Raw genomic sequence first — 24,486 nt, 5'->3', positions numbered from 1 at the left:
ACGTTATTCTAAAGCTCCCGAATATTGATTCACCTTTACGGATGGTGAAACTGGGAATATTGTGCGTGGTGTGTGCAGTGTGAATGACACGACGCGCCCTGTTTGCGAAAACACTGATATTCGTTGTGGGCCGGTTGAAGTAACCGTTTGTCGATAAAACTTCATGATCTCGCATATTTTAGTCAAAATAAAAATGCGTTTAACGCTGTCATCTGCGAGTGGGTACATTACAGCGTATGCGCGTCGTGAAAAAAAAATAAGAGGGCATAATCTCCGGTGGATATATACGACTACGCATAAGCTATAAGCATGTTATAGCGTTGCTGAATCTGCAAATACACTTCACGACGGCTCTGTGTGTGTGTGTGTGCGTGTGTGTGTGTGTGTGTGTGTGTGCTTAGCTGAATCTGCAAATACGCTTCACCACGGCTCTACCTCGTATTTCGGATACCTGAGACGTGTTATTGCAAACATCGGAGATTTTAGTTTCTTATCTACTTTGTACTTTTATACGGCTCCAACCTTATGAAGTGACAATGCACATTAGAAGTTCTTGTATCAAGCCTAAAGGAGCAATATAGGTACAAAAACATGATATGGGTGTCAAATGCAGTAAGGTAACTCTTCCAGACAATATAATGTATTATTTAGTTGTCGAATTTTACGTCGTATAGGTTTTCGCTGGGTTATTAGGGAGTTTTCTAATAAGGTGCCCCAAAGGTTGAGGCCCGAAAGCCTTTTGCGTACCGACGCTTTGGGTCGAGCAGGGGCGATGAGATTTCGAATAGGGTCTGCCGCTCTTATATCGAAACTCCGCCTCTTCTTAGTCACTGTAATCTTGGCCGAAAATTGTTGCTTCAGTGGGTGCCGTCACGTTTGCCTGACCCGAAACTTTTGGGGAGGCTTTGGGGCTCCCGCTATATTCGAGAAATAAAAACGTGGTTTGGGTTTCCCACATGCACGCGCCCTGACGCTGTTTGGCCTTGACGCTGTTTCTTAGGGCCCCTATTCAAAAACTCCCTATTGAGGAACGCAGCAGCAGAATTTCACTTTAATTTTCACTAGACGTGAACCTCAGCCTAACGCACGGCAAAAATTCTTATTTTTTTTTCATTCATCATTGATCTCAAATTTGCGCAATGAGTGAGAATCTTATCCGTGACTTCACACACAACAGCTCAAAACTATGCTGCCGCCAATGCTGTACCTCGTTTAAAACTGCATTACACATGCCACGATGAAAATTGATTATGTTTACATCCATGTCATGCCAATATTTCTCAAAGTGTCAGTCACCGTGTACATCCAACACGTTCGCTTTCGAAAAAGTTCAGATTATTTTATGGCTGCAATCTACCTGGGTTAAGCCCACTGCGTGCTAGTCGCGTCTCTCAGTGCTCTAAATAAAGTTTCTCCATCCATCCATCTGCGACGAGCAAATTTCCACACTATGAGCAGTGACCATTCCGCCACCCCCTTCTTTCAAAAACTGTGACTTGAGAGCATAGCAATGTCGAAATTTCTGTTGAAGGAATGCAGATACGCAGCTTCTCCAGGCAGAATGATGCTGCTGGCGGAACTTTCTTGCCAACCAGCCCCTGCTCCAAGAGATAGTATGGGGTGGCACGGCCAGCATGTGCCATGGCCACGCACTCGCAACCAGCTGCCGAGAAGTATAGACCTCAGCAACTAACGCGGCAAAAGAAAAATGGCGGTAATGATGTCATCATAACTTGCTTTGTTGACTGCAGCGTTGTGACGTGAGGGAAGCAGAGGGTCCCCTCGGGGTCCCCTGTGAGAGTGTCTATTCCGCTATGAAGTTGGTCGCTCACGCAAACCTCAAAATTATTTTAAAATACCTTCCAAGCAGTCTTCGCTGTTGTTATTTTGCAGATGATATACGAATGTTCACTAGAGTCAACCCCGCAAGCTATCTCGGCCCCGCAATTTTGTGTCATACCCCTTTAAATTCTCACAACAAACCTCGCATGGCTGCCGAGAGAGGTGCCATCCATCAACTGGAGTAATAAAACTGAAATTAGAACAAACAACATCACGACACAACATTAGGAGCATTTATTTAAACGTTTCATTAGATGTTTCATACAATAGATGCACAAACGGACACACACTTTTGTGGTTCTGGTTTCAACGAAGATTCTTGAACATGACGGGCAGTTTCTCGGGGGATAACTTGAATAACAGTTAGCCGCACTTAACACTTCTTCTGAGAACGTGCGTGTTTTCTGTTGTACGAAGCCGGGCACTCAAAAGAAGTAGCAAAATTATCTACATTTTGCAAGCGCAATCGGAATGGAGATAGCCATACTTATAGGTTCAATTCATAAAATTGTATTTTCTTTGTTCACGCCTATGAAGGGAAATGAAATCGCTAAGTTCTGATTCATGCCCCAGTTAGCCAGAACGCGTGTTCGAAGCTCGCACCAGACAGCTTCGGTGAAGGTCAAGATTGTGCCACTTCCAGGTTACAAAGCTTGACATCCAAGCCATTCCTATTTTTGAGTGCATGTGTGTTTGCAAAATGCACATAAGCGCGCGCGCGCACGCGCGCGCGCGAGTGTGTGTGTGTGTGTTTTAATGCCGCTATATCATCATCCTCGGGAATAATATTCCCCACGATGATGGCATAGCGTCCTTAAAAAACACATACACGCACCATAGACAAGCTGGCACCCTAGATTTGTCTGTCATTTCAAGCCTGACAAGTCTGGTTTTAGAAGTGAACTCATTTGAGTTCAACCAAGAGTACTTTGATAAATTAGCAGAACCACCACGGGTTCCAAACTCGCACCAAACTATGCTAACAATTTCATCGGAAAAGTAGAAACCGAGTTTTTGTCCCAAACTACCCTAAACCAGTCATATACAGGAGGTACATTGAAGACATATTTCTCAATTGTACTCACAGCGAAGACGAACTGCTAAGCTTTAGCGATACTCAGAATACCGTGCATCCAAACATACACTTCCCACACACCGACTCGCAAGTAACCGTAAAGTTTTCTGACGTTACCATAAAAATAGTAGACAACAAGCTTTCCACAACCCTCTACCGCAAACCAACCGATCAATAACAGCGCCTCTATTACCAAAGTGATCATTCACGCCATTGTAAAAACAACATTTTATATGGCCAGGCCCACCATTTTAGGCGAATTCGCTGAAAAGACGCTGATGTTCACACAAGCTCACAAAAGCAAAAACTCTTGCTCGATAAAATAAAGTTTAGCAGCAGCAGGTGGGGCTACGAATGGCCTACTGAAGTGTTTTCTGCTACAGGTGGATTCAGCAAACCGATCAAGACAGCTGTTTGGTTTCTACTACCATGCCCTTCATCTTGGATCCGCAAAGGCTGCGCCTGCGTGAGGATTTTTGGTGGTTCTCTGCAGCACATCCTTATAACCTGCGCAGATCATCAGCTCATGGTACCGTATTTCTGGATAAAAGGCCCTGCAGGTTCTCCCTGCCAACCAGTTTAGCAGCACCAGGTGCGGCTGCAATGACCTACTAAAGTGCTTTCTGCCTACAGGTTGATTCAGCAAGCCGATCAAGACAGCTGTTTGGTTTCTACCACCGTGCCCTTGATCTTGCATCCGCAAAGGCTGCGCCTGCGCGTGAGGATTTCCGGTGGTTCTCGGCAGCACATTCTTATGACCTTCTCAGAGCATCGGCTCGTAGTACCGGATTCCTGGATGAAAAGCCCTGCAGGTTCTCCCTGCCAACCAGTTTAGCAGCAGCAGGTGCGGCTACGAATGGCCTACTATAGTGCTTTCTGCCTACAAGTTGATTCAGTAAACCGATCAAGATAGCTGTTTGGTTTCTACCACCGTGCCCTTCATCTTAGATCCACAAAGGCTACGCCTGCGTGAGGGTTTTCAGTGGTAATAGGCAGCACATCCTTATAAGCTGCGCAGATCATCGGCTCGTAGTACCGGATTCCTGGATAAAAGGCCCTGCAAGTTCTCCCTGCCAACCAGTTTAGCAGCATCAGGTGCGGCTACGAATGGCCTACTAAAGTGCTTTACCTACAGGTTGATTCAGGAAACCGATCAAGACAGCTGTTTGGTTTCTACCACCATGCCCTTGATCTTGGATGCGCAAAGGCTGCGCCTGCGTGAGGATTTTCGGTGGTTCGCGGCAGCACATCCTTATAGCCTGCGCAGATCACTGGCTCGTAGTACCGGATTCCTGGATAAAAGGCCCTGCAGATTCTCCCTGATTGATATGTGGGGTTGAACGTCCCAAAACCACCATATGATTATGAGAGACGCCGTAGTGGAGGGCTCCGGAAATTTAGACCACCTGGGGTTTTTTAACGTGCACCCAAATCTGAGCACACGGGCCTACAACATTTCCGCCTCCATCGGAAATGCAGCCGCCGCAGCCGGGATTTGAACCCGCACCCTGCGGGTCAGCAGCCGAGTATCTTAGCCACTAGACCACCGCGGCGGGGCCTGCAGATTCTCCCTGCCAACCAGTTTAGCAGCAGCAGGTGCGGTTACGAATGGCCTACTAAAGTGCTTTCTGTCTACAAGTTGATTGAGCAAACCAATCAACACAGCTGTTTGGTTTCTACCACCATGTCCTTGATGTTGGATGCACAAAGGCTGCGCCTGCGTGAGGATTTTCGGTGGTTCTCGGCCGCACATCCCTATAACCTGCGCAGATCACTGGCTCGTAGTACCGGATTCCTGGATAAAAGGCCCTGCAGGTTCTCCCTGCCAACCAGTTTAGCAGCAGCAGGTGCGGCTACGAATGGCCTACTATAGTGCTTTCTGCCTACAAGTTGATTCAGCAAACCGATCAAGACAGCTGTTTGGTTTCTACCACCGTGCCCTTGATCTTGGATCCGCAAAGGCTGCGCCTGCGTGAGGGTTTTCAGTGGTTCTCGCAGCACATCCTTATAAGCCGCAGAGATCATCGGCTCGTAGTACCGGATTCCTGGATAAAAGGCTCTGCAGATTCTCCCTGCCAACCAGTTTAGCAGCAGCAGGCGCGGCTACGAATGGCCTACTAAAGTGCTTTCTGTCTACAAGTTGATTGATCAAACCGATCAAGACAGCTGTTTGGTTTCTACCACCATGCCCTTGATGTTGGATCCGCAAAGGCTGCGCCTGCGTGAGGATTTTCGGTGGTTTTCGGCAGCTCATCCTTATAACCTGCGCAGATCATCGGTTCGTGGTACCGGATTCCTGAATAAAAGGCTCTGCAGGTTCTCCCTGGCAACCAGTATAGCAGCAGCAGGTGCGGCTACGAATGTCCTACTTAAGTGCTCTGTGCCTGCAGGTTGATTCAGCAAACCAATCAAGACAGCTGTTTGGTTTCTACTACCATGCCCTTGATCTTGGATCCGCAAAGGCTGCGCCTGCGTGAGGATTTTTGGTGGTTTTCGGCAGCTCATCCTTATAACCTGCGCAGATCATCGGTTCGTGGTACCGGATTCCTGAATAAAAGGCCCTGCAGGTTCTTCCTGCTAGCCAGTTTTGCAGCAGCAGATGCAGCTACGAATGGCCTACTAAAGTGCTTTCTGCCTACAGGTGCGACTCCCACCTTCTTTCTACATTATTTTGTTTTATGCCGCTACTGCTGCTGCTTCTGGAATTTTGTACAACTTCGTGATGCCTACGTGCGCTTAGCTTGCAAAACGTTTAGAAGTGTTAGAAAATGTGCTGCAGGTAAACCTGGTTTGGTTGCTGATGTTGTTTCTTGCGTGAAATCTTGGATGGATGCTGACCTTGGCCAGCCAATAGAAAAGTTGAAAAAAGAAATCGACGAAATGAAGATTGCTACGAATTTCCTCAGTGAAACAGTTGAAAAGCTCAAAGCACAACAGAATCGTTTGCTAGCTGAAAACAAGAATTTGAATGCTCGAAACTCTGAATTAGAAAAAAAGGATTGCTGAGATGAAACAATATTCCTGTAAGAATAACCTAGAAATCAAAGGAGTTCCATTCACTCAGGGTGAAAGTTGCCTAGCAATTCTCAAGAGCATCGGTAACGAAATTCAATGCCCTCTTTCTGACTCTGACGTTGACATAGCTCATCGCGTACCTTCGAACTCGAATAAAAAAAATCTAATAACACGCTTTTGTTCCCGATCAAGGAAAGCTCAGTTCGTAAGCAAGGCAAGCAAAACACGGCTGCAGACAAGCGATCTTGGTTTTTCAGGAAATGATGTGCGGCCCGTAAATGTAAATGATCACCTGGCCCGACAGAAAATTTTCGCGATGGCCCTGTGCCTGGAAAAAAAGTGGCCATTTTGGTGAACTGTTGATTGTCAGATCAAGGCTCGCAAAACAACTGACAGCCGCGTATTCTGAATTCGAGACGAAGCTGACCTAAGCGTATTCTCGAACTAAGCTAATCTCATATCCTGACGTTACCATGCCTTACACTGATACTGATAACCTTCATTATTTTTCATCCCAGACCTATAATTCGATAATTCCGTTTAATTCGTGCAGCCTTCGCAACAATTTCAATGTTTTTCACGCCCTTTTTTGCAGTTTACGCTTTCCTTTTCCTAATATCTGTGTTTCAGAGACTTGGCTTACCGACTCTGATAAAAATTTGTTTTCCTTTCCGAACTACAACGCAGAGTACAACCACCGTGCATCCTCGTGCCACGGGGGCACCATGATGTTCATATTTAACAATGTTAGCTACAAACGTATAACAGACTTGGTTCTTGATATACTCGATTGGGAAGCAGTTTGGATAAAACGTAATTGTCGTGATTTCAATAGCAACTCACGCAAAATAGTATTCGGTTGCATATACCGTTCACCAAGCTCTTTCATGGCTAACGTTTGCTCTGTTCTTGACGCCTTGCTTTATTCACTCACGCAAGAAAACAAAAATATAGTCGTTATGGGTGACATCGACATCAATATTTTCGGCCATTCCTTTCTTGGGTATGGTCTCGACTCCCTTTTAAACGAACCCACTCGCTGTGTAGGTAACACTTCTGGTACTTCAATTGATCATGCCTTAACGAATCTTCTGACCCCTCCTGAGGCTTTTATCGTCCGTGCCACTTTTACCGACCAGTTTCCTGTAGTACTTGGCTCTCATCTTGTGGATACTCCTACAAATACTTGTTTCTCCAAGTCAATCTTTGAAAAGAAAAATTTAACTGATTCAATAGGCACAATAAACTCGTCTCACGTTACCTCTTGCACTGACCCTGAGAAAGCTTATAGAGAATTTTTACCCTTATAACTGATGCTATAACTTCTTCGACTTCAACTGTTTTGTGCCGAAGAAAGCACGCACTACCCAACAACCCTTGGTTAACACCAGGACTTTTCGCCTGTTTACGAAAAAAAGACAATCTATACAGACAACGTACGAAAAAGCCTTATATAATGGTTTTGAGGGAACGTTGCAAAATGTACAGCAATATAACAAAACTCGTATTAAAATAGCGAAATGAAATTACAATGAAAATTTAATAGTACAAGCTGGTAAAAATACGGGAAAGCAGTGGCGTATACTTGACTCCATTTTAAATAAAAATAAAGCTACAGCTTGTATCACTGAAACATGTCATGACGAAAAGACCTTTCAAATTTCAGTTGCCATTGCTAATACTTTCAGCCAGTACTTTTCAAGTATCAGCGCTAAATCCGGGCAATCATGTCTCGGGGACAAACGGCATTCATTTCAATCTTTTTATCTTTTTCCAAGCTGCCCAGCTGAAGTCCGGAACACTATTCTAGGTTTGAAAACAACTAGCGCTGCACTTGACAACATATCCGCCAGATACATGAAGGACAATGTTGTTGTCATCGCCCCTATTTTTGCCCATATCGTTAACTTTATCTTTACGCACTTTATCTTTCCTGCGAAGTAAAGAAAAAGCAATATAGTGCCTGTTCACAAGAAAGATGATAAGTCACTCATTAACAAATATACGCCCACCGCTAATATTCCTTTTTTTCAGTAAGGTTGTTAAAAATTATATTCCGTCCGCCTTACAAAATACATCGAAAAATTTCAGCTCTTGTCGCCCCATCAATTTGGCTTTCGTCAAGGGCTTTCCACTAATCTGACACTAGTTGCTTTTACTGAATATATCAGAAACAAAATTGATGACGAAAAAGTCCTTAGATCAGTCTTCATTGATTTCAGTCAAGCCTTTGATTCTATCGATCATGGTATTCTTTTAAACAAGCTCTCTTCCTAAGGTATACCTGGTCCACCACGAAATTTAATTTCCAGTTAATTACTGCATCGTACAGAAGTTGTATTCATTTCAGGCGTACTCTCAGGCACCAAAGCTACCACTATAGGAGTCCCACAAGGATCAATATTAGGTGCTCATCGGTTTCTTATTCACAAAAATGACCTGACAGACTGTTTATCCACTCACACAGAATCCTTGCTTTACGCAGACGACACCACCATGTGTAGTGCTCACGACTCCATTTCTGCCCTAACCTCCCAGCTAAACAGTGATCTTCAGAGCGTCATTAATTGGTGCCTTAACAACAAAATTGTTATTAATCCCTATAAGACAAAATTTGTTATTTTCTGTTCTAGGTAAAAAAAAAAGCGAGATAACGCACTTCCGGTATATGTTTAAAACTATGAAATATTTTGTTCTGAAAAATGTACATTTTTTGGTGTAGAACTTGATTGTTTTTTGAACTTCAACCATCATATCGAGTTAATAAAAAGAAAAAACGCCTACGGTATTCATGTTCTGATAAGGGCCCGCCAATGTTTTGCACTTCCTACACTATCTGTTCTCTATTTTGCCTTCCTTTATAGTCATTTCAACTACTGTATTGAATCTTCGGGACTCACGTATAAAACTTATGTAAGCCCATTAGCGCAATTTCAGAAACAGGCTCTCCGCATAATAACGCACCATTAATAATATGCCCATTTATCTCCACTGTTTTCTTCACTAAATATTCTTCCGATTGCAAATATGACAATTTTTAACTTAGCTGTAGTTGCCTACAGCCTGGTACATAATCCGGATCTTTTATGTATTGAAGGCAATAAAGTTACCTCTTCCTGAAATAATACACGTTTCTCCAATCAAAACAATATCTTATTGCCCAAGGCGCGCACTAATTACGCACTAAAAACAGTGAGCTTCTCCACCATCAAGGTATGGTACGCTCTGCCTTGAGCCTAAAACCTCTCCCTCGTTAAATGCCTTTAAACATTCAGTTCGCCTTTATCTGAATCCTTCTTTAACCTTCTGACTTATAGGTGGTTACTGTCCTTACCTTTTTTTGTCATACATTTTCATGTTTTTTTTTCATCCATATGTATTCATTTCTTGTTCTTCTGAAATATTTGTTAGTGTTTATTCTTAGAGATTTCTTAGTTTGCACTGTATTAACTTCAATTTTCAAACTCCCTTTTCTGTGTACTTCAATGTTAAATATTCTCTATGGTATTGCATACAATATTGCCTCTATTATTATTTTGTACGCATATTCAAGTTTATTTTACGCGATACTGCTCCTCCTTTTATTTTTCTTTGTGTATTTTATAACAAGAGGTCCTATTGCAGTGTTTATACTAAGGGACCTTTTTCTGTATATCTCTCTCTATAAGTAACTCCCCACCCAATTACGCTCAATAAATTGAAAGAAAAATATCCTCCACAGGAATTTGATGAAGCTATTTAAAAAGCTATAAATCCTAAACGTGATGACCTTCTTATGAAGCGGCCACCCCAACACAACGTACAACAGACACACCTGTGTTTAACCTACAGCACCAGCTTCCCCAATGTTAACAGAATCTTTAAACGACATTGCAACATACTGAAACAAAGTGAACGTCTGAAACACGCATTCTCATCGGCCCCTGGCGTCGTTTACCAACGAACGCGCAACCTCAAAGACACACTTGTAAACTCCCAAATCAATACCTAAACTTCCAACAGTTCGTGTCGACTTTGTATAAAGCATTGATATGTCCTTTATGCAAAGCGATGCGAGAGAGAAGCAAGGCAACGAGCATACAATTAAAGTTTTCAATTACCATACATGGAAACCTAACATGTGACTTTTCTAACGTGACAGATTTACTCGAATGCAACGTGTGCGCCATGCAATACATCGGACAAACTGAAACGCCGTTTAGTATAGTGCTGTCAATAATTGCAGAGCCCACGCAAAATCAGTCCCTAATATATAATATATCTCTATTGATACACCTTAATCTTTCCGGCCACTCATCGACAAATATATAATTGCAAGGTAATAAGAGGTAGCAGAGGATTGAGATGTTTCGATAGGGGTAGATTTGAGGCTGATTTCGAATGGGCTCTGTGATTATTGAAGCAAATCCTGGATGGTGTTTCTGTTTGTCCGATGTACTCCATACTGCACACGTTGCATTCGAGTAGGTATACCACAATAAAGGAATCGCATGTTAGGTTTCCTCGTATGTTAATCGAAAACTTGGATTGTGAGCTGGTCGCTTTGTGTATTTCTCGCATCGCTTTACATAAAAGACATCGTGACTTTAAACAAGGTCAGCATGAATTATTAGGGGAGGGGAAGTAGTGATTTGAGAGCGAACAAGTGTCTTTGAGGTTGCGTGGTGGCTGGTAAACGACGCCAGGAGCGGATGGGAATGCACGTTTCAGACGTTCACTTTGTTCCAGAATGTTGTAATGTCGTTTAAGGATTTTTTTTCCATTTGGGAAATTTGTGCGGTAAGTTAAGCAGCGGTTTGTTCGTTGTGAATCTTCTTGCAGTGGTCACTTCATAAGTAAGTCATCACGTTTCAGTTTTCTCGCTTTTTGAACGGCGTCATCAATTACATGTGAGGAGTATTTTGTTTATCGAGCATAAGTTTTAGCCTCTGTGAGCTCGTGTCAAAATCAGCGTCTCTTGAGCAGATTCACTTAAACCGGTGAGCCTGGCTATATGGAATACTGTTTTTACAGTGGCGCGGATGATCGCTTTGGTAATGGAAGTATCGTTGTAGATTCGTTGGTTTGCAAAATATGGTTGTAGAAAGATTGTCTTCTATCGTTATGGTAACATCAAGAAAATGTACGGTTGTTTGCGAGTAGGTGTGTGTGAAGTGTATGCTCGGATGTACAGCATTGTAAGTGTCGATAAAGCTGAGAAGTTCATCCTTGCTGTGGGTCCAAATAAGAAAGATGTCCTCTATGTATCTTCTGTATAACAGAGGTTTCAAGGAACTTTGTGCAAGAAACTCCGATTCTAGCTTTCCCATAAATATTGTTACGCACAAGGAGGACCAGGACGTATACGGCTGAAGGGGCCGTTTATATTGGTCGCGAAGAGAAGCGTTGGAGCGGCCAACAGGTTGACGATTGCAGTGTCGTCGTCTTCCTTCTTTCTCCAGCCTGGGGCAGCCAGCATGTTCATTCCTCCTCTCACAGACGAAGCCCGCCGGGTGAGGTGATTGATTCACCTTGGTGTGTACAACTTCAGTCGACCGACATGGACTGCTTGGGTTTTAGCGACTCTTCTACCACTTCTCGTGAGGCGAGCTATTGTGTACGTGACTTGAGCGATTTTGTAGAGAACAAACGGTTCTTCATATGCGGCCAAGAACTTTTGGCATAACCCGCGTCTTCGTACCGGAGTCCAGAGCCACGCTAAGTCGCCTGGATGGTATTTACAGGTCGGTGGCGGGCGTGGTAGCGTGCCTTCAATTTTTCCTGTGATGCCATAGTGCGTAGACGAGCAATACGACGCGCCTCTTCTGCAAGGCAGAGGATTTCAGTGACTGAAAGGTTCTCGTGCGCCGAAAATGGCAAAACTGTGTTGAGTGTGTGCCGTGGCGGTCGTGTGTACATCAAGAAAAAGGGGCTATAGCCTGTTGTTTCGTGCTTAGCGGTGTTAAGTGCGCACGTTATAAAAGGTAGCACGTCATCCCTGTTCTTGTGTTCAGACGTCACATACATAGAGATCATGTTTACAATTGTGCGGTTGGTGCGCTCCATGAGCCCATTTGTTTGCGGATGGTATGGCGAAGAGTGACGAAGGCGGGACTCACTCAATGGAAGCAGCTCTTCTACTATATCTGCCGTAAATTGTCGTCCACGATCACTGATGATCACGTGAGGTGGGCCATGTCGAAAGATAACGTGCTGCAGCAGGAACACAGAAACGTCGCTGGCAGTTGCGGTTGGTATGGCGGCCGTCTCGCAGTAACGCGTGAGGTAATCGACGCATACAATTATCCAGCGATTGCCCTTAGCCGACTTTAGAAAAGGGCCCACGAGGTTAATGCCCACTTGTTGGAAAGGTGTGCTCGGAGGTGGCAAGGGCTGTAAAAACCAGCCGGAGCAGTAGATGGGCGTTCGTGGCGTTGACACTGCGTGCAGCTGGCCAAATACACCTCGACTGACTGTCGCATTGCCGGCCAATAAAAGCGTTCCTTAGCACGGTAAAGCGTCCACGCAGAACTTAAAAGTCCGGACGTAGGATCGTCGTGCATAGCACTTAAAATCGCTGTTCGAAGGCTTTCCGGCACTACCAGGAGGAAACGTGCGCTAGAGCTGGAAAAGTTCATCTTATACAGGAGTCCACCACGTACACAGAAATGGCATGCCGTAGGAGCTGTGCAGAGTGATGGTAACCTGGTGTCCTTTCGCTGTTTATATTTGAAAGTACTGAGGTCGGGAACCTTTGGTGACACAGAAGCTACGAGGTGGTCGAGGTCATCGGCGTCACACTCTGTAGAGCTCAGTGGCATGTGCCAAAGGCAATCTGCGTCGGTGTGTCGTCAACCACTTTGTACGAGACTATAAAGTTATACTCTTGGAGCTGAAGTGCCCAGCGCGCTAGGCGGCCACAAGGGTCCCGAAAGTTGACGAGCCAACACAATGAGGGGTGGTCGGTGACGACTGTAAAAGGGCGTTCATATAGGTAAGACTGAAACCGCTGAATCGCAAGTACTACCGCGAGGCATTCTTGTTCTGTGACAGTGTAATGCTGCTCGGGTCTACTCAAGGAACGACTTGCGTATGCGATCACGTGCTCGCGGTTACCAAAACGTTGGACTACGACGGCACCAATTCATACGCCGCTGGCATCCGCGTGCAGTTCTGTTGGAGCTGATGGATTGAAGTGTTGTAGAACAGGCCACGACGTCAGGAAGAACATCAGTTGACGAAAAGAGGATTCACACTCCGCAGTCCACTCGAAAGGAGTATTCTTCCGTAGCAAACATGTCAGCGGATACGCGACATCGGCAAATTTAGGTATAAAGCGGCGAAAATAGGAGCAAAGCTCAAGAAAACTGCGGAGCTCCTTAACAGAGCGCGGCGCACTGAACGTTTAAACGGCTGGTGTCTTCTGGGGATCTGGACGGATGCCATCCTGATCGACTAGGTGTCCGAGAACAAGGATTTGTCGGTCTCCGAAGTGGCATTTCTTTGAGTTCAGAACAAGGCCAGCGTTTCTTATGCAAGTCAGTACAGTATCCAAGCGTGAATTGTGTTCGCTGAAGGTGCGGCCAAAGATGACGACGTCGTCGAGATAGCACATGCAAATGCTCCACTTCAAGCCACGAAGAACAGTGTCCATAAATCGCTCGAACGTCGCCGGTGCGTTGCACAGTTTAAATGGCATCACGTTGAATTCGAAAAGGCCGTCAGGGGTTACAAAGGCTGTCTTTCCTTTATCATCAGGATGCATGAGAATTTGCCAGTAGCCCGATCTTAAGTCTACAGAGGAAAAGTAAGAGGCCGATTGTAGACAGTCTATGGCATCATCAATACGTGGAAGTGGGTACACGTCTTTTTTTGTTACAGCATTCAATCGGCGATAATCAACTCAAAATTTTCAGGTTCCGTCTTTCTTTTTAACGAGAATAACTGGGGCTGCCCATGGACTCGCCGACTTTGGAATGACTCCGTTTCGAATCATTTAGTTCACCTGCTCATTAATTATCCACCGCTCGGATGGCGAAAAACGGTATGGCTTTTGTCTAATCGGATTGGCAAACCAGTGTTGATGGTGTGACATGTCCGAGAAGCAGGAATTAAGGGCGCTTTGTCTTTCTGCGCAAAGTGAATGCAGAAACGTGCTTCGAAAGTACATTCACTAATGTTCGGCGTTCACTTGTGGTCAGCAACCTATTAACCATTGACAGAAGAGCCGTTTCCAAACTGTGACTACGTTGCTCTTCCGGTGCATCTCCAAGCTCGGTCATCAGTAGGGCCTCGTGTTGTCCACTGACGACGGCTAACTTTAGACCATCTGGTAATACCACGGGTTCTGTAGAGCAATTTACAGTCCATAAATCAGTGCGTCCACGTCTGAGCGACACCACACAATGTGGGATCAACACATTCTTTTACATGCAGTTGGTGTACACTGGTTCAACGTTGGCATCAAAGTTTGCGGAATAGCTGTCGCTGCAACGAACAGATACACGAACGGTTGATAACGGTGGTATAATAGTGTCGCCACAGACACACAATGCCGTCTCACCATCCACCGGGTTTTTCACGAGTGCTGACGGAACGTGATTACTCAAAAATATTGTCCCTGTGCGGCAGTCGACAGTCGCACCACATTGCCTCAAAAAGTCCATACCCAAAAGAACATCATGTGTTGCCTGCGGAATAATCACGAACTCCGTTGGGATAACGTGGCCTCCGAGAAACACGTCAGCTTGACACACATCAACAGGATGCAGGGGCTCATCACTCACTCCGCAAAACTTCGAAGCTTGATTCCACTTAAATAAAACCTTTCGTCCCATGGTATCATTAAAACACGCACTCATGACAGAAATTGTTGCCCCCGTATCCAGCAAAGCCATCACAGGCACATCGTCAACAAAAACACGTACTTTGTTCTTGAGCATCAACACAGGAGGTATTTTTGATAATAGCACGTCTCCGGCGACCTCATCTCCATTGGCCGCGCTTGCTAGTTTTCCTGTGGCAAAGCAGACGTGTTGCGACGCCGCGGTAAAGGAGAACGGGGAACACGAGGAGGTGGAGGCGTCAAGCTCCTGTCACATGTAGGGGAGTGGTTCCGGAAGCTGCGTGTCCAGTAGTCGTCGCAAAGCAGCAAGTGTGTTGCCCTAGGGTCGTCATACGGTCGATCAGACGATCGTGTGAAGTGTTGTGGTGGGCCATAATACGTTGCTCCCGGGTCATCGCGAAGTCGTTCGGAAGGCCGTGCTAACTGTGGTGGGTAGCCATACCGTGGGGCTACACGTCGACGGTTGCAAAATCGCGAAATATGTCCTGGTACACCACAGGAGTAGCAAACTGTGAGAGGTCGAAACTCTCTTTGTTTGTCGATGAATCGAACATCGTCTTCCCTGGCGTAGTGGGTCGGTTCGTTCCGTATATCATAGGGATAGACCAGGCGTCGCGAATAAGGCGGACGCTGGGGGCGCCGGTCATGGCGAGGAGCTGGCAAGCGTGGTGCTCTCCTTGGCTGTGGGGGTGCGCTGTACTCAACAGCTGCTGCACTAACCATCGATTGCCAAGGGGTCGTAGAATGCGGTGGCGCATTCATAGCCTCACGTGGCACATATACCAAATGTTGGTCGTTTACAGAATGGTGATCAACTGCTGAATGCGTCTGTTCTCTACAGCAAAAAAGTTCTTCGCGAACAATCTCTCGAATCATCGAGGCCAGGTCTGGGCAGGTGCTCGTGTCGATGCTGGTAACCGTTGTAACATTTGTCAGCCGGCTGAACTTTGGAGCAATCCTGCGCATTTTCAGCTGTTCGAAAGTTCGGCAAAGCCGAATGACGTCGTACACCGAGCTCAGGTGCTTTTTTTTGACGAGAAAATTATAGACATCCTCGGCTATGCCTTTCAGCAAATGTCCTACTTTGTCGTCTTCTGACATCTGATCATTGACCACCTTGCAGAGCATTAGCACATCCTCTATATACGTGGTACATGTCTCACCTGGAAGCTGCGCGCGTTGAGACAATGTCTGCTCTGCCCGCTTCCTTTTGACGCTCGAGTCGCCTACACACGCTTTCAGCTCTGCAACAAAAACGTCCCACGTCGTCAGTGTGTCCTCGTGGTTTTCGTACCACACGAGCGCAGTATCCGTAAGGAAAAAGACCGCACTGCTGAGCTGAGCGGCGGCATCCCAGCCGTTGGACTTGCGGACTCGCTTGTACTGGATGAGTCACGCGTCGACATCCTCTCCCAATTTTCCTCCGAAGGTTGGCGGGACTCGGTAGTAGGGCACGGAACCCTTTGCAGTTAGCCTTGAAGCGTTAGATGGCTGATCTTAGGCCATTACGATCGGCGCAGGCGGGAGTACGGCAAGGCGGCGGCTGCGGCGTTGTCCAGTTAGTGAAGCTCCCATCGTTGGGCTTGTCTTACCCAGCACCTCCACCAATCTGTTACGCACAAGGAGGACCAGGACGTCTACGGCTGAAGGGGCCGTTTATTTTGGTCGCGAAGAGAAGCGCCGGAGCGGCCAACAGGTTGACGATTGCAGTGTCGTCATCTTCCTTCTTTCTCCACCTTGGGGCAGCCAGCATGTTCACCTATCTTCGTTTTCTTCCCAGGCATGCGCAACAATATGTTGGCATAATTGGGTGCCATTTTCGTGTCTATAGCGGTCCCGCTGATTTGTCGAAAATACTCTTGGTTAAATTCGAATGAATTTAATTCGAGGACCATCCTCGTCAAAGTTGCGATGGCAGAGAAATCTGGGATGTTAGTTTGTCTATGGTCTGTGTACATGTTTCGTAATGCAGCTATGCCGTCATCGTGAGGAATTTTTATATACAATGAAGAGACATCAAGAGTAACTAATTACGAGTTTTTCGGCACACACAGACCTGCAATATCTCGAAAAAAACATGTGGTGTATTTTATGTACGACGCGAGGGTGCATGGAATGTGGCTTATTAGTTTGTTCACGTACCCGGAAATGGCTTCAGTAATTATACTAATGCCTGATATCATTGGTCGACCTGGGTTACCGGGTTTATGAATTTTTGGGAGGATGTAGAAGCGACCTGGACGAGGGTAACGAGAGAACCGCCAAAGCATGCTGCTCGAACTGCCAAAGCATGCTGCTGGACGAGGGCGTGCTGCTCGAACCACCAGAGCCAAGAGGCGCCATCTGGTCTGGAACAATGCGTTGGTAAAAGGAAGGAAACACAGCCCACAAACATCCTAAAGGTGAAAAGGAGAAAGGGGAGAGAGATGGAAGATGAAGGAAGAGTGAAAGGGGACGCCCAGGGGAGTCCACCTTCTATTCTTGTTTTTTTTTTCTTTTTTTCTCTTTCTTCTTTATTCTTTTTTTTTCTTTTTTTTGGCTTTTTTCTCTCTTTCTCTCTCTAACCCTATGATTCAGGATTGTATAAAGCTGAGAACCAACAAACTGTACCCTCAATCCTGATTAAGGCCAGACTATAGGCCGAAACGTCGAAATAAACCACGTTGTGACCGCTCAAGGAGAATCTACTTTCCAAGATTTGGCGGCCCTGTAACTGCGAGAAAGGCTAAAGAACTGAAAATATCTTTCCGTCTTGCAGTGTAACTAGTCTTTTTAATGTACTACTGTCATTCATTTCTATCTTTTTTACCAACCGATCAATGGTTGTCATCCCGACATCTAGAACAGCCACCGCATACACAACTCAGAGGCCCCGAGCGCGAATTTTCATTCTCAAAACAAAATAGCATTCACTTTAAACGCCCATTTCCATGTTTTGGTGGTACTGTTTGGCTCCCTTTCAAAGCTAAACTTGTCCTGAAAGGGCGCGTAAAATACCTCCGATATTTTTGCAAAGATTTTAACTAAACACACGCATTGTGTGCAGAATGCCGTCGCGATGAACTATTCTACGCGTGGCAGTGCTGCGAGCCGCCGGTGCACCACAAATTCCGAGAAACAATTCCTCCCCCTTTCCAAGCCTTTCGGGACTCTGCGTGACGGGGACTCACTTGCTTGATTCCGTGCCGAACGGTTGTGTCCTCGCAATCTCCGACGTCAGCGTAGCTCTGGCCGACTGGGCTCGCCCTACGTCATCTCCTGACGCCGGCGACCTTCGACGACAGCGTAGCTCTGACCGACTGGACTTGCTCTACGAAATCTACTGACGCCGACAAGAGCTCTCGCAAGTGGCGCCCCGTCGTCGGACTTCTGTGACCGTGTTTCCATCTTTTCTATCTCTCCTAGACCCCTCGATATGTCGTCGCTCTATCGCTTACCACCTCACGCCTTTTTCTCTCTCTCTACACCTTCATTCCCCCCTTTTAATCCCTCCTTACCCCCTTCCCTTGTGAGCTACTGTTGAGGTGTCGCTCACTGAAGCAGACAGTTACGGGGCCCGCTTTTTTTTTCTTTTCTCTCCTATAACCACTTAGCAGACTCCGCGTGACGCGCCGTGCCATATCTCTGACCCGCCCAGCCAAATATGCTGATTGATCGAGCAAGAGCCCACGACTTCCGGTCAGCCTCCAAGCAGCCCTCCACGTTGTCGTTCGTCATGTTGCCGCATGCATGCGCCCACTCACGAGCAGCTACTGCAGTAACCATGTCTCCATCGGGTCCATCACAATGACAATATTTTTAAGGCCTGCCCGCAATGCAGCGGCTATACCGGCACAATTACGGCAGCTGTGGTTCGACAACAAGCACACGGCTACAGCGCAACTGGCGGAGTCCACGGCTGGAGTCGCAGCAACCGGAAGTAGAGGGCGTTTCAAGCAGCGCGTAAGCGATGACGCATGCCACACGAGATTGGTAGGGACTCTGTGGATAGGGGCGCTCAGTGAGACGGCAAATCAGCTTGGCAGAAGATACCAGTGGAGGGAAGCGCTTGAGAGAGGTAAATGAGTGGTCTTCGTGGTTTCAATAATGAAACGCGTCTAATTTTGCTATTACTGCAGCGTTAAAAAATTCTGACGGCTCCGTGCTCGTCGTAAACTTGTGCCCAATTTCCCCAAAACAACTGAATTTCGACTTCTGGGTGGTTTACGGGCCTTTAAGAAACTTTTTCTTCCACGGCACCTCGTTGGAGCCTCGGGACGCTGTCTCAGATGGTAGAAAGACGACAGCCGTCGTTCCCACCACAGCCGCCCAGACCATCAATGCCTGATTCGTGACCGTCGGTCAAAAAAGAAAAAAGCTTCCGCGACACGTGAGCTCTTACGTTAGCCGCCCACCATCTACACTAAAGGGACCGCCACCCAACTAACTGAACGCAATGCTCCTAAGAAAGTACGCACTCACGACGCCACTCGCATAGCGCAGTGAGCCATGGACTTTTTTTTTTCTTTTCAAAGAGCGAAGTTCCTTAGGGCGTCACCCGATCGTTCTCTCTAGTAACATGCACCTATCTGAGGTATGTGTCACAGGGGAGTTTATTTCTTGGAATGTCCGCTAGATGGCAGTACTTATTTAGAGTACATGCAGATTATAAAGGAAATGCAGATTATAAAGGAAAGACTGCAGACATGGATAGAGCATGAGGGGGTGCTGGGGGAACTGCAGAATGGGTTTCGGAAACACAGGAGGTTGGAAGACAATCTGTTCTCACTGACGCAGTGCATCGAAATAGCAGGAAAGGAACACAGGCCCCTGTGGCTAGCATTTTTGGATATCAAGGGAGCGTACGATAGCGTGGTTCAAGAGGAATTGTTGGGAATACTGGACACACTAGGCGTGGAACATATAGTCACTAATCTTTTAAAGGATATCTATAAAGGTAACAAGGTAGTTATAAAGTGGGAAAAACATGTATCCAAGTCCACAGAGGTGAAACGGGGGTTTAGGCAGGGGTGTCCTTTGTCACCCTTGTTATTCATGACGTACCTACAAGAATTAGAAGCCAATATAGAGGGAAGTGGACTTGGCTTAAAGCTCTCTTTCGTCAAACAAGGAAAACTTATTGATCAGGCACTACCAGCGTTATTGTACGCAGATGATATAGTGCTAATGGCCAACAACAAGTAAGATTTGCAGAGATTGATGGACATCTGCGGTAACGATGGAGATAGATTAGATTTTAGATTCAGTAAGGAAAAATCAGCAGTCATGATTTTCAATGACAATGAAGGTATTGAGCTTAGAATACAGGAGGTCACGCTAGATGTAACAGATAAATACAAATATCGGGGCGTATGGATAAGAAATGGGACCGAGTACCTGAAGAAACACGAAATATACGTGACGACTAAAGGTAACAGGAATGCAGCAGTGATGAAAAATAGGGCACTGTGGAATTACAATAGGTATGATGTTGTGAGAGGAATATGAAAAGGGGTCATGGTTCCTGGGCTGACGTTCGGCACTGCGGGCTTGTGCATGAGATCAGAAGTTCAAGGAAGATTAGAAATTAAGCAATGTGAAATAGGTAGGCTTGCTTTAAAAGCTCACGGGAATACACCAAATCAGGGAGTACAAGGTGATATGGGATGGACATCATTTGAGGGCAGGGAAGCTAACAGCAAGATAAAATTTGAGAAGCGACTGAGAGAAATGGGGGAGGAGCGTTGGGCTAGAAAGTTTTTCAGCTACTTGTACATGAAGAATGTCGATACAAAATGGAGGAAGCGAACCAGGAAATTGACTGGTAAATACTTAGAAAACAGCAGGTGGCCAAACCAAAAAGATCTATCGGTTAAGAAGAAACTGAAGGAAACAGAGACTGACATGTGGAGAATGGGCATGATTAAGAAGTCCGCACTAGAGATCTATCGAACTTTTAACCAGGAAATTGCCAAAGAAAGGATCTATGATAATACTCGGAGGAGTTCTCTACTGTTTGAGGCCTGCACGGGAGTACTGCGAACCAAGACATATCGGGCCAAATACGAAGGGGTAGACACAGTATGCAGTGCGTGTGGAGGGGAAGAAGAAACTGCCGAACACTTGATACTGTTCTGTAAAGGGCTTCACCCTATAGCTCAGGATGATGGCGCGGAGTTTTTCAAAGCACTGGGGTTTAAAGACTGGGAGGGCAAAATATACTTTAAGTGGGTAGACTTAACTAGAAGGAGGTTATCTGATTGGTGGCTAAAGTCAAGGTACGAGTGAAAATTAAACTCTTCACTGCAAAGTACGAATCCTCAAACTCACTTATTAAAGAAAAAAAAATAAATATAGTTTTTGGTTCATTAAGTATTACGGCTTGGCGGCGCTAGCCACCGCCCGATCTAAAGGGTACAGCCATATCCATCCATCCATCCATTAATTGCGGTACGAAGTCAGGTAGGGGACTGCGTCGTCACCACCTTTCCCACTCAGTGTTCATGGCAACTCCAATGACCCTACATAGTTTTGGAGTCGATAGGGAAATGCTGACTATGTATCGATCACTGTCCAGGTTCTCCACAATCTTTGATCAGATAGTGGCCTCATTGATATTACGTGTGAACATGAAATATGGTAACGTGTCTCGACTTGCCTACTACAGATCATTTTAGGTGGGGTGGGTGGAGTGATTAGGTGCAACCGTGGCATGTCACCACACGTTTTTCATTGAACGTTTTGTGTTGTGCGCATTGTGTGTGAAGATCTAAAAAGATATCGCATAGATTCAGCGTACATGGATGTCGATCCTGTTAAAAGGGAAATCACGATTACGTGTCTCCGTTCTCCTGCCTAGACAGTCAACTGCGGGAAAAGTGGTAGCACGCTCAACTACAAGACTGGTGGCTTCACATTTAATTCCCGGCAAATTCATGTGACATTGTGAAGAGAGCGGGATTTTTCGCGTGAACCAGCGGCTAATCGAAGGAGTTGTGAAGACGCCGCACGACGTTCTGAAACTCTTGCCGGACGTGTTACCGAGAATTTCCCCCGGCCTCCTGTCGTATTTGTGAAGTGCAAAATCACACAGAGCTCACCCGCCCACCAACCGTGATCAGTTGAGCTATACGCTGTTGAGGCTGCTTCGACACTGTGCATGTGCTGCTATGACAAGACCAAAGTTCACATTTCATCAACACGAAAGGAGCGAGCATACCTGGACATCATCTCCCGGCTTTAGACTGTCCAGGAACTGTGACATCACTCCTCCCTGAGGAAACTGGGGACACACGCCAGCCCTGTACACTTTGACGATGATGTCGAAGGTTCCGCGCCGGTCGCAAGGACTCACGGGAGTGTAGGGCCGCACGATGAGCCGGTGGCCGACGAGTGCACGCACCATTATGTGCTCACCGATACGCACACCCAGTCTCTGTCATGCATGAAATGAAATTGTGGTACTTGGTTGGGGTCCTTTTACAAGCTCAGAATGTTGCCGGCAAATAAAGGCTACAAAGTTTCAGAGTAGTAGCAATACAGACTAAGTTCTATGAGAATGTTAATTCTGGTACTAACCTTCCGTGTGGGCTGTACTTTTTTCACACATGATGTCAGCGGCAGAGTTTTACATGATGACCCCTCGCGTAGTGGTCGAGCTAGAACATCGCACTATGAAGCACTATTATGAAACGAACCAACTTAGCTCGAGGCTTACGGGACAGCTTATGCTCCCCCAAGCACTGTACCAAATACTCTAAATTGTGACCAACTTTTTTAAATAAATTGGCAGCATATCCACGGAGTGAATGATGGAAAGTGGGGCGAAGCATTCGTCCGTCCATTCGTTCTTGCTTCCGTCCGTCCAATCTTTCATCTGTGTGACCGTCCATGCGTTCGTCCGCCCGTCCGTGCGTGCGTCTGTTCGTGCGTCCGTCTCTGCGTTCATCCATGCATCCGCCCCTGCGTCCATTCATGCGTCCGCCCATGCATCTGTCTGGGTGTCCGTTCGTCCATCTATTCAACACTCCAAGTACCACCTTCTCGCATGTTTTCATCATATATTACCCATATAGAAGCACTGCCATCCAGCGGACGTTTCAAGGACTAAACGAGAGGTGGCACACGCACACTTTCTTACGGCTCGCGCTTCGGGTGTACTTCCCACCTTTAACCACCTCCAGTTCATAGTATATACTAGTTCACTGTATTCATGGCACTGTGTCCCAACGCTCGCTAGACCTTTCTAAAACCAAGTAGGTTACGCCCAGCGAGTATAACGTAGCAACCTTTTCCTGTCAGATAGTGCTCAATGTACATGCCAATGGCTGCTAATGGGAAATGAGAGACAGGAGAATTCGGCTTTTACTTTGTTACGGCGTGCGCTTCGTATCTACTTCCCACCTTTAACCACCTCGAGTTTATCGTATATACTAGTTCATTGTATTCATGGCACTGCGGCTCAACGCTCGCTAAACGTTTCTAAAACTACGGAGGTTGCACCCAGCAAGTATAACGCAGCAACCCTTTCTTGCCAGATAGTGCTCAATGTGCATGCCAATGGCTGCTAATGGGGGTCGCAGCGTGCGCGTTAACTAAAGTCGAATGCCCCTGTCTCTCATTCCCCATTAGCAGCCATTGGCATGTACATTGAGCACAATTTTTTAGTGTTCAACAACGCACAGAAGAAATCTCTCCCCGGCACCACCTTGGAGGTCAAAATGTTATACTTGTTACACACTACAACGGCTTCGAGGGACGAACGGGTGCCACTATAAGGAGCTTCGCCCCTAAAACATATCAGTATCATTATTCGGTGAAAGTTCAATATCTATAAATACTGTTGCTAAGTGCTTTTCTAGTTAACCTCTCGGGAACAAAGGGGATTGACAGGAATTATAAAGCAAGACAAAATGCATAATGCAACAAATAAAGGTCGAGGTTCAACGTCCGAAAACCACCACATGATTATAATAAATGCCGAAGTAAAGGGCTCCAGAAATTTTGGCATTGAAGCAGTCATCATGATAACAAATATATTGACACTATGGGCGAATTTCTACCGTCACCATTACTATTGGGCTCCAGATAAAGACCGAATCAATAGCATCACCCCACGCTTCATATCCTCAAGGTGCTAGTAAAAGAGTGCGAGTGGTAGCTGGCCACGGGCACGCTTTAAAAGGTGAAAAGAGCCAGCCGTCTGCGGGTGACGCATTATGAAGCGACGATCGCGAAACGGCGAAGGGGGTTGCTCCGTCTTGTTATGTTGTCTTTTATTCGGCATATTTGGCTGACGCTTTCGAAAAGGCTGCAAAAGAGCAAGATTACACACATGCGGGATCCTTAATATCTGTGGTTTGCTTGATAAATGATATTTACAAACAAAATTACCAAGCATGACTTACAGAGCAAGAGTGGGCAATAAAAATATTGTAAAAAAACTAACCTGGACGCAAATTTAGACAATGATGAAGTTTTGAAGTGACGAAACCTCGACGGATGAATTATTGTAGCAATAATGTGGAAGCACAAATGCTGATAGAGAATGGCGCTCACTGCTTGAAGTGTGCCGCGAATGCATGATGCAGAACAACGGAAAATTCGAGGCATTAGCAAGATGGCGTTCTTGCGTTTTCTATATCGCGGTGTTGTTCGACGGTGCTAAACCGAGAACCGTGTGATACAAAGTGTGTTCTGTTGAACTTGATGGGAAAAGCACTGCAGTACGAAATGATAGTACATATGCAGA

General features: G+C 46.0%; 1 protein-coding gene across 1 annotated transcript in view; it reads right to left on the bottom strand.

The window, feature by feature from the left end:
• LOC119169839 (NADH-cytochrome b5 reductase 3) overlaps positions 1-22,163 on the bottom strand; it is a 28,128-nt gene extending 5,965 nt beyond the window's left edge. Inside the window, exon 1 of the mRNA XM_037420852.2 lies at positions 21,955-22,163. Within this exon, the coding sequence (XP_037276749.2) occupies positions 21,955-22,140 (186 nt within the window). The 5' untranslated portion in view covers positions 22,141-22,163. The remainder of the gene's footprint in view (positions 1-21,954) is intronic.
• Positions 22,164-24,486: the final 2,323 nt, after the last annotated feature.

Source organism: Rhipicephalus microplus, chromosome 2 (genome assembly GCF_043290135.1).
Source record: "Rhipicephalus microplus isolate Deutch F79 chromosome 2, USDA_Rmic, whole genome shotgun sequence".
NCBI classification, from domain to species: Eukaryota; Metazoa; Arthropoda; class Arachnida; order Ixodida; family Ixodidae; genus Rhipicephalus; species Rhipicephalus microplus.
This window is presented reverse-complemented; position numbering and strand designations above follow the sequence as displayed.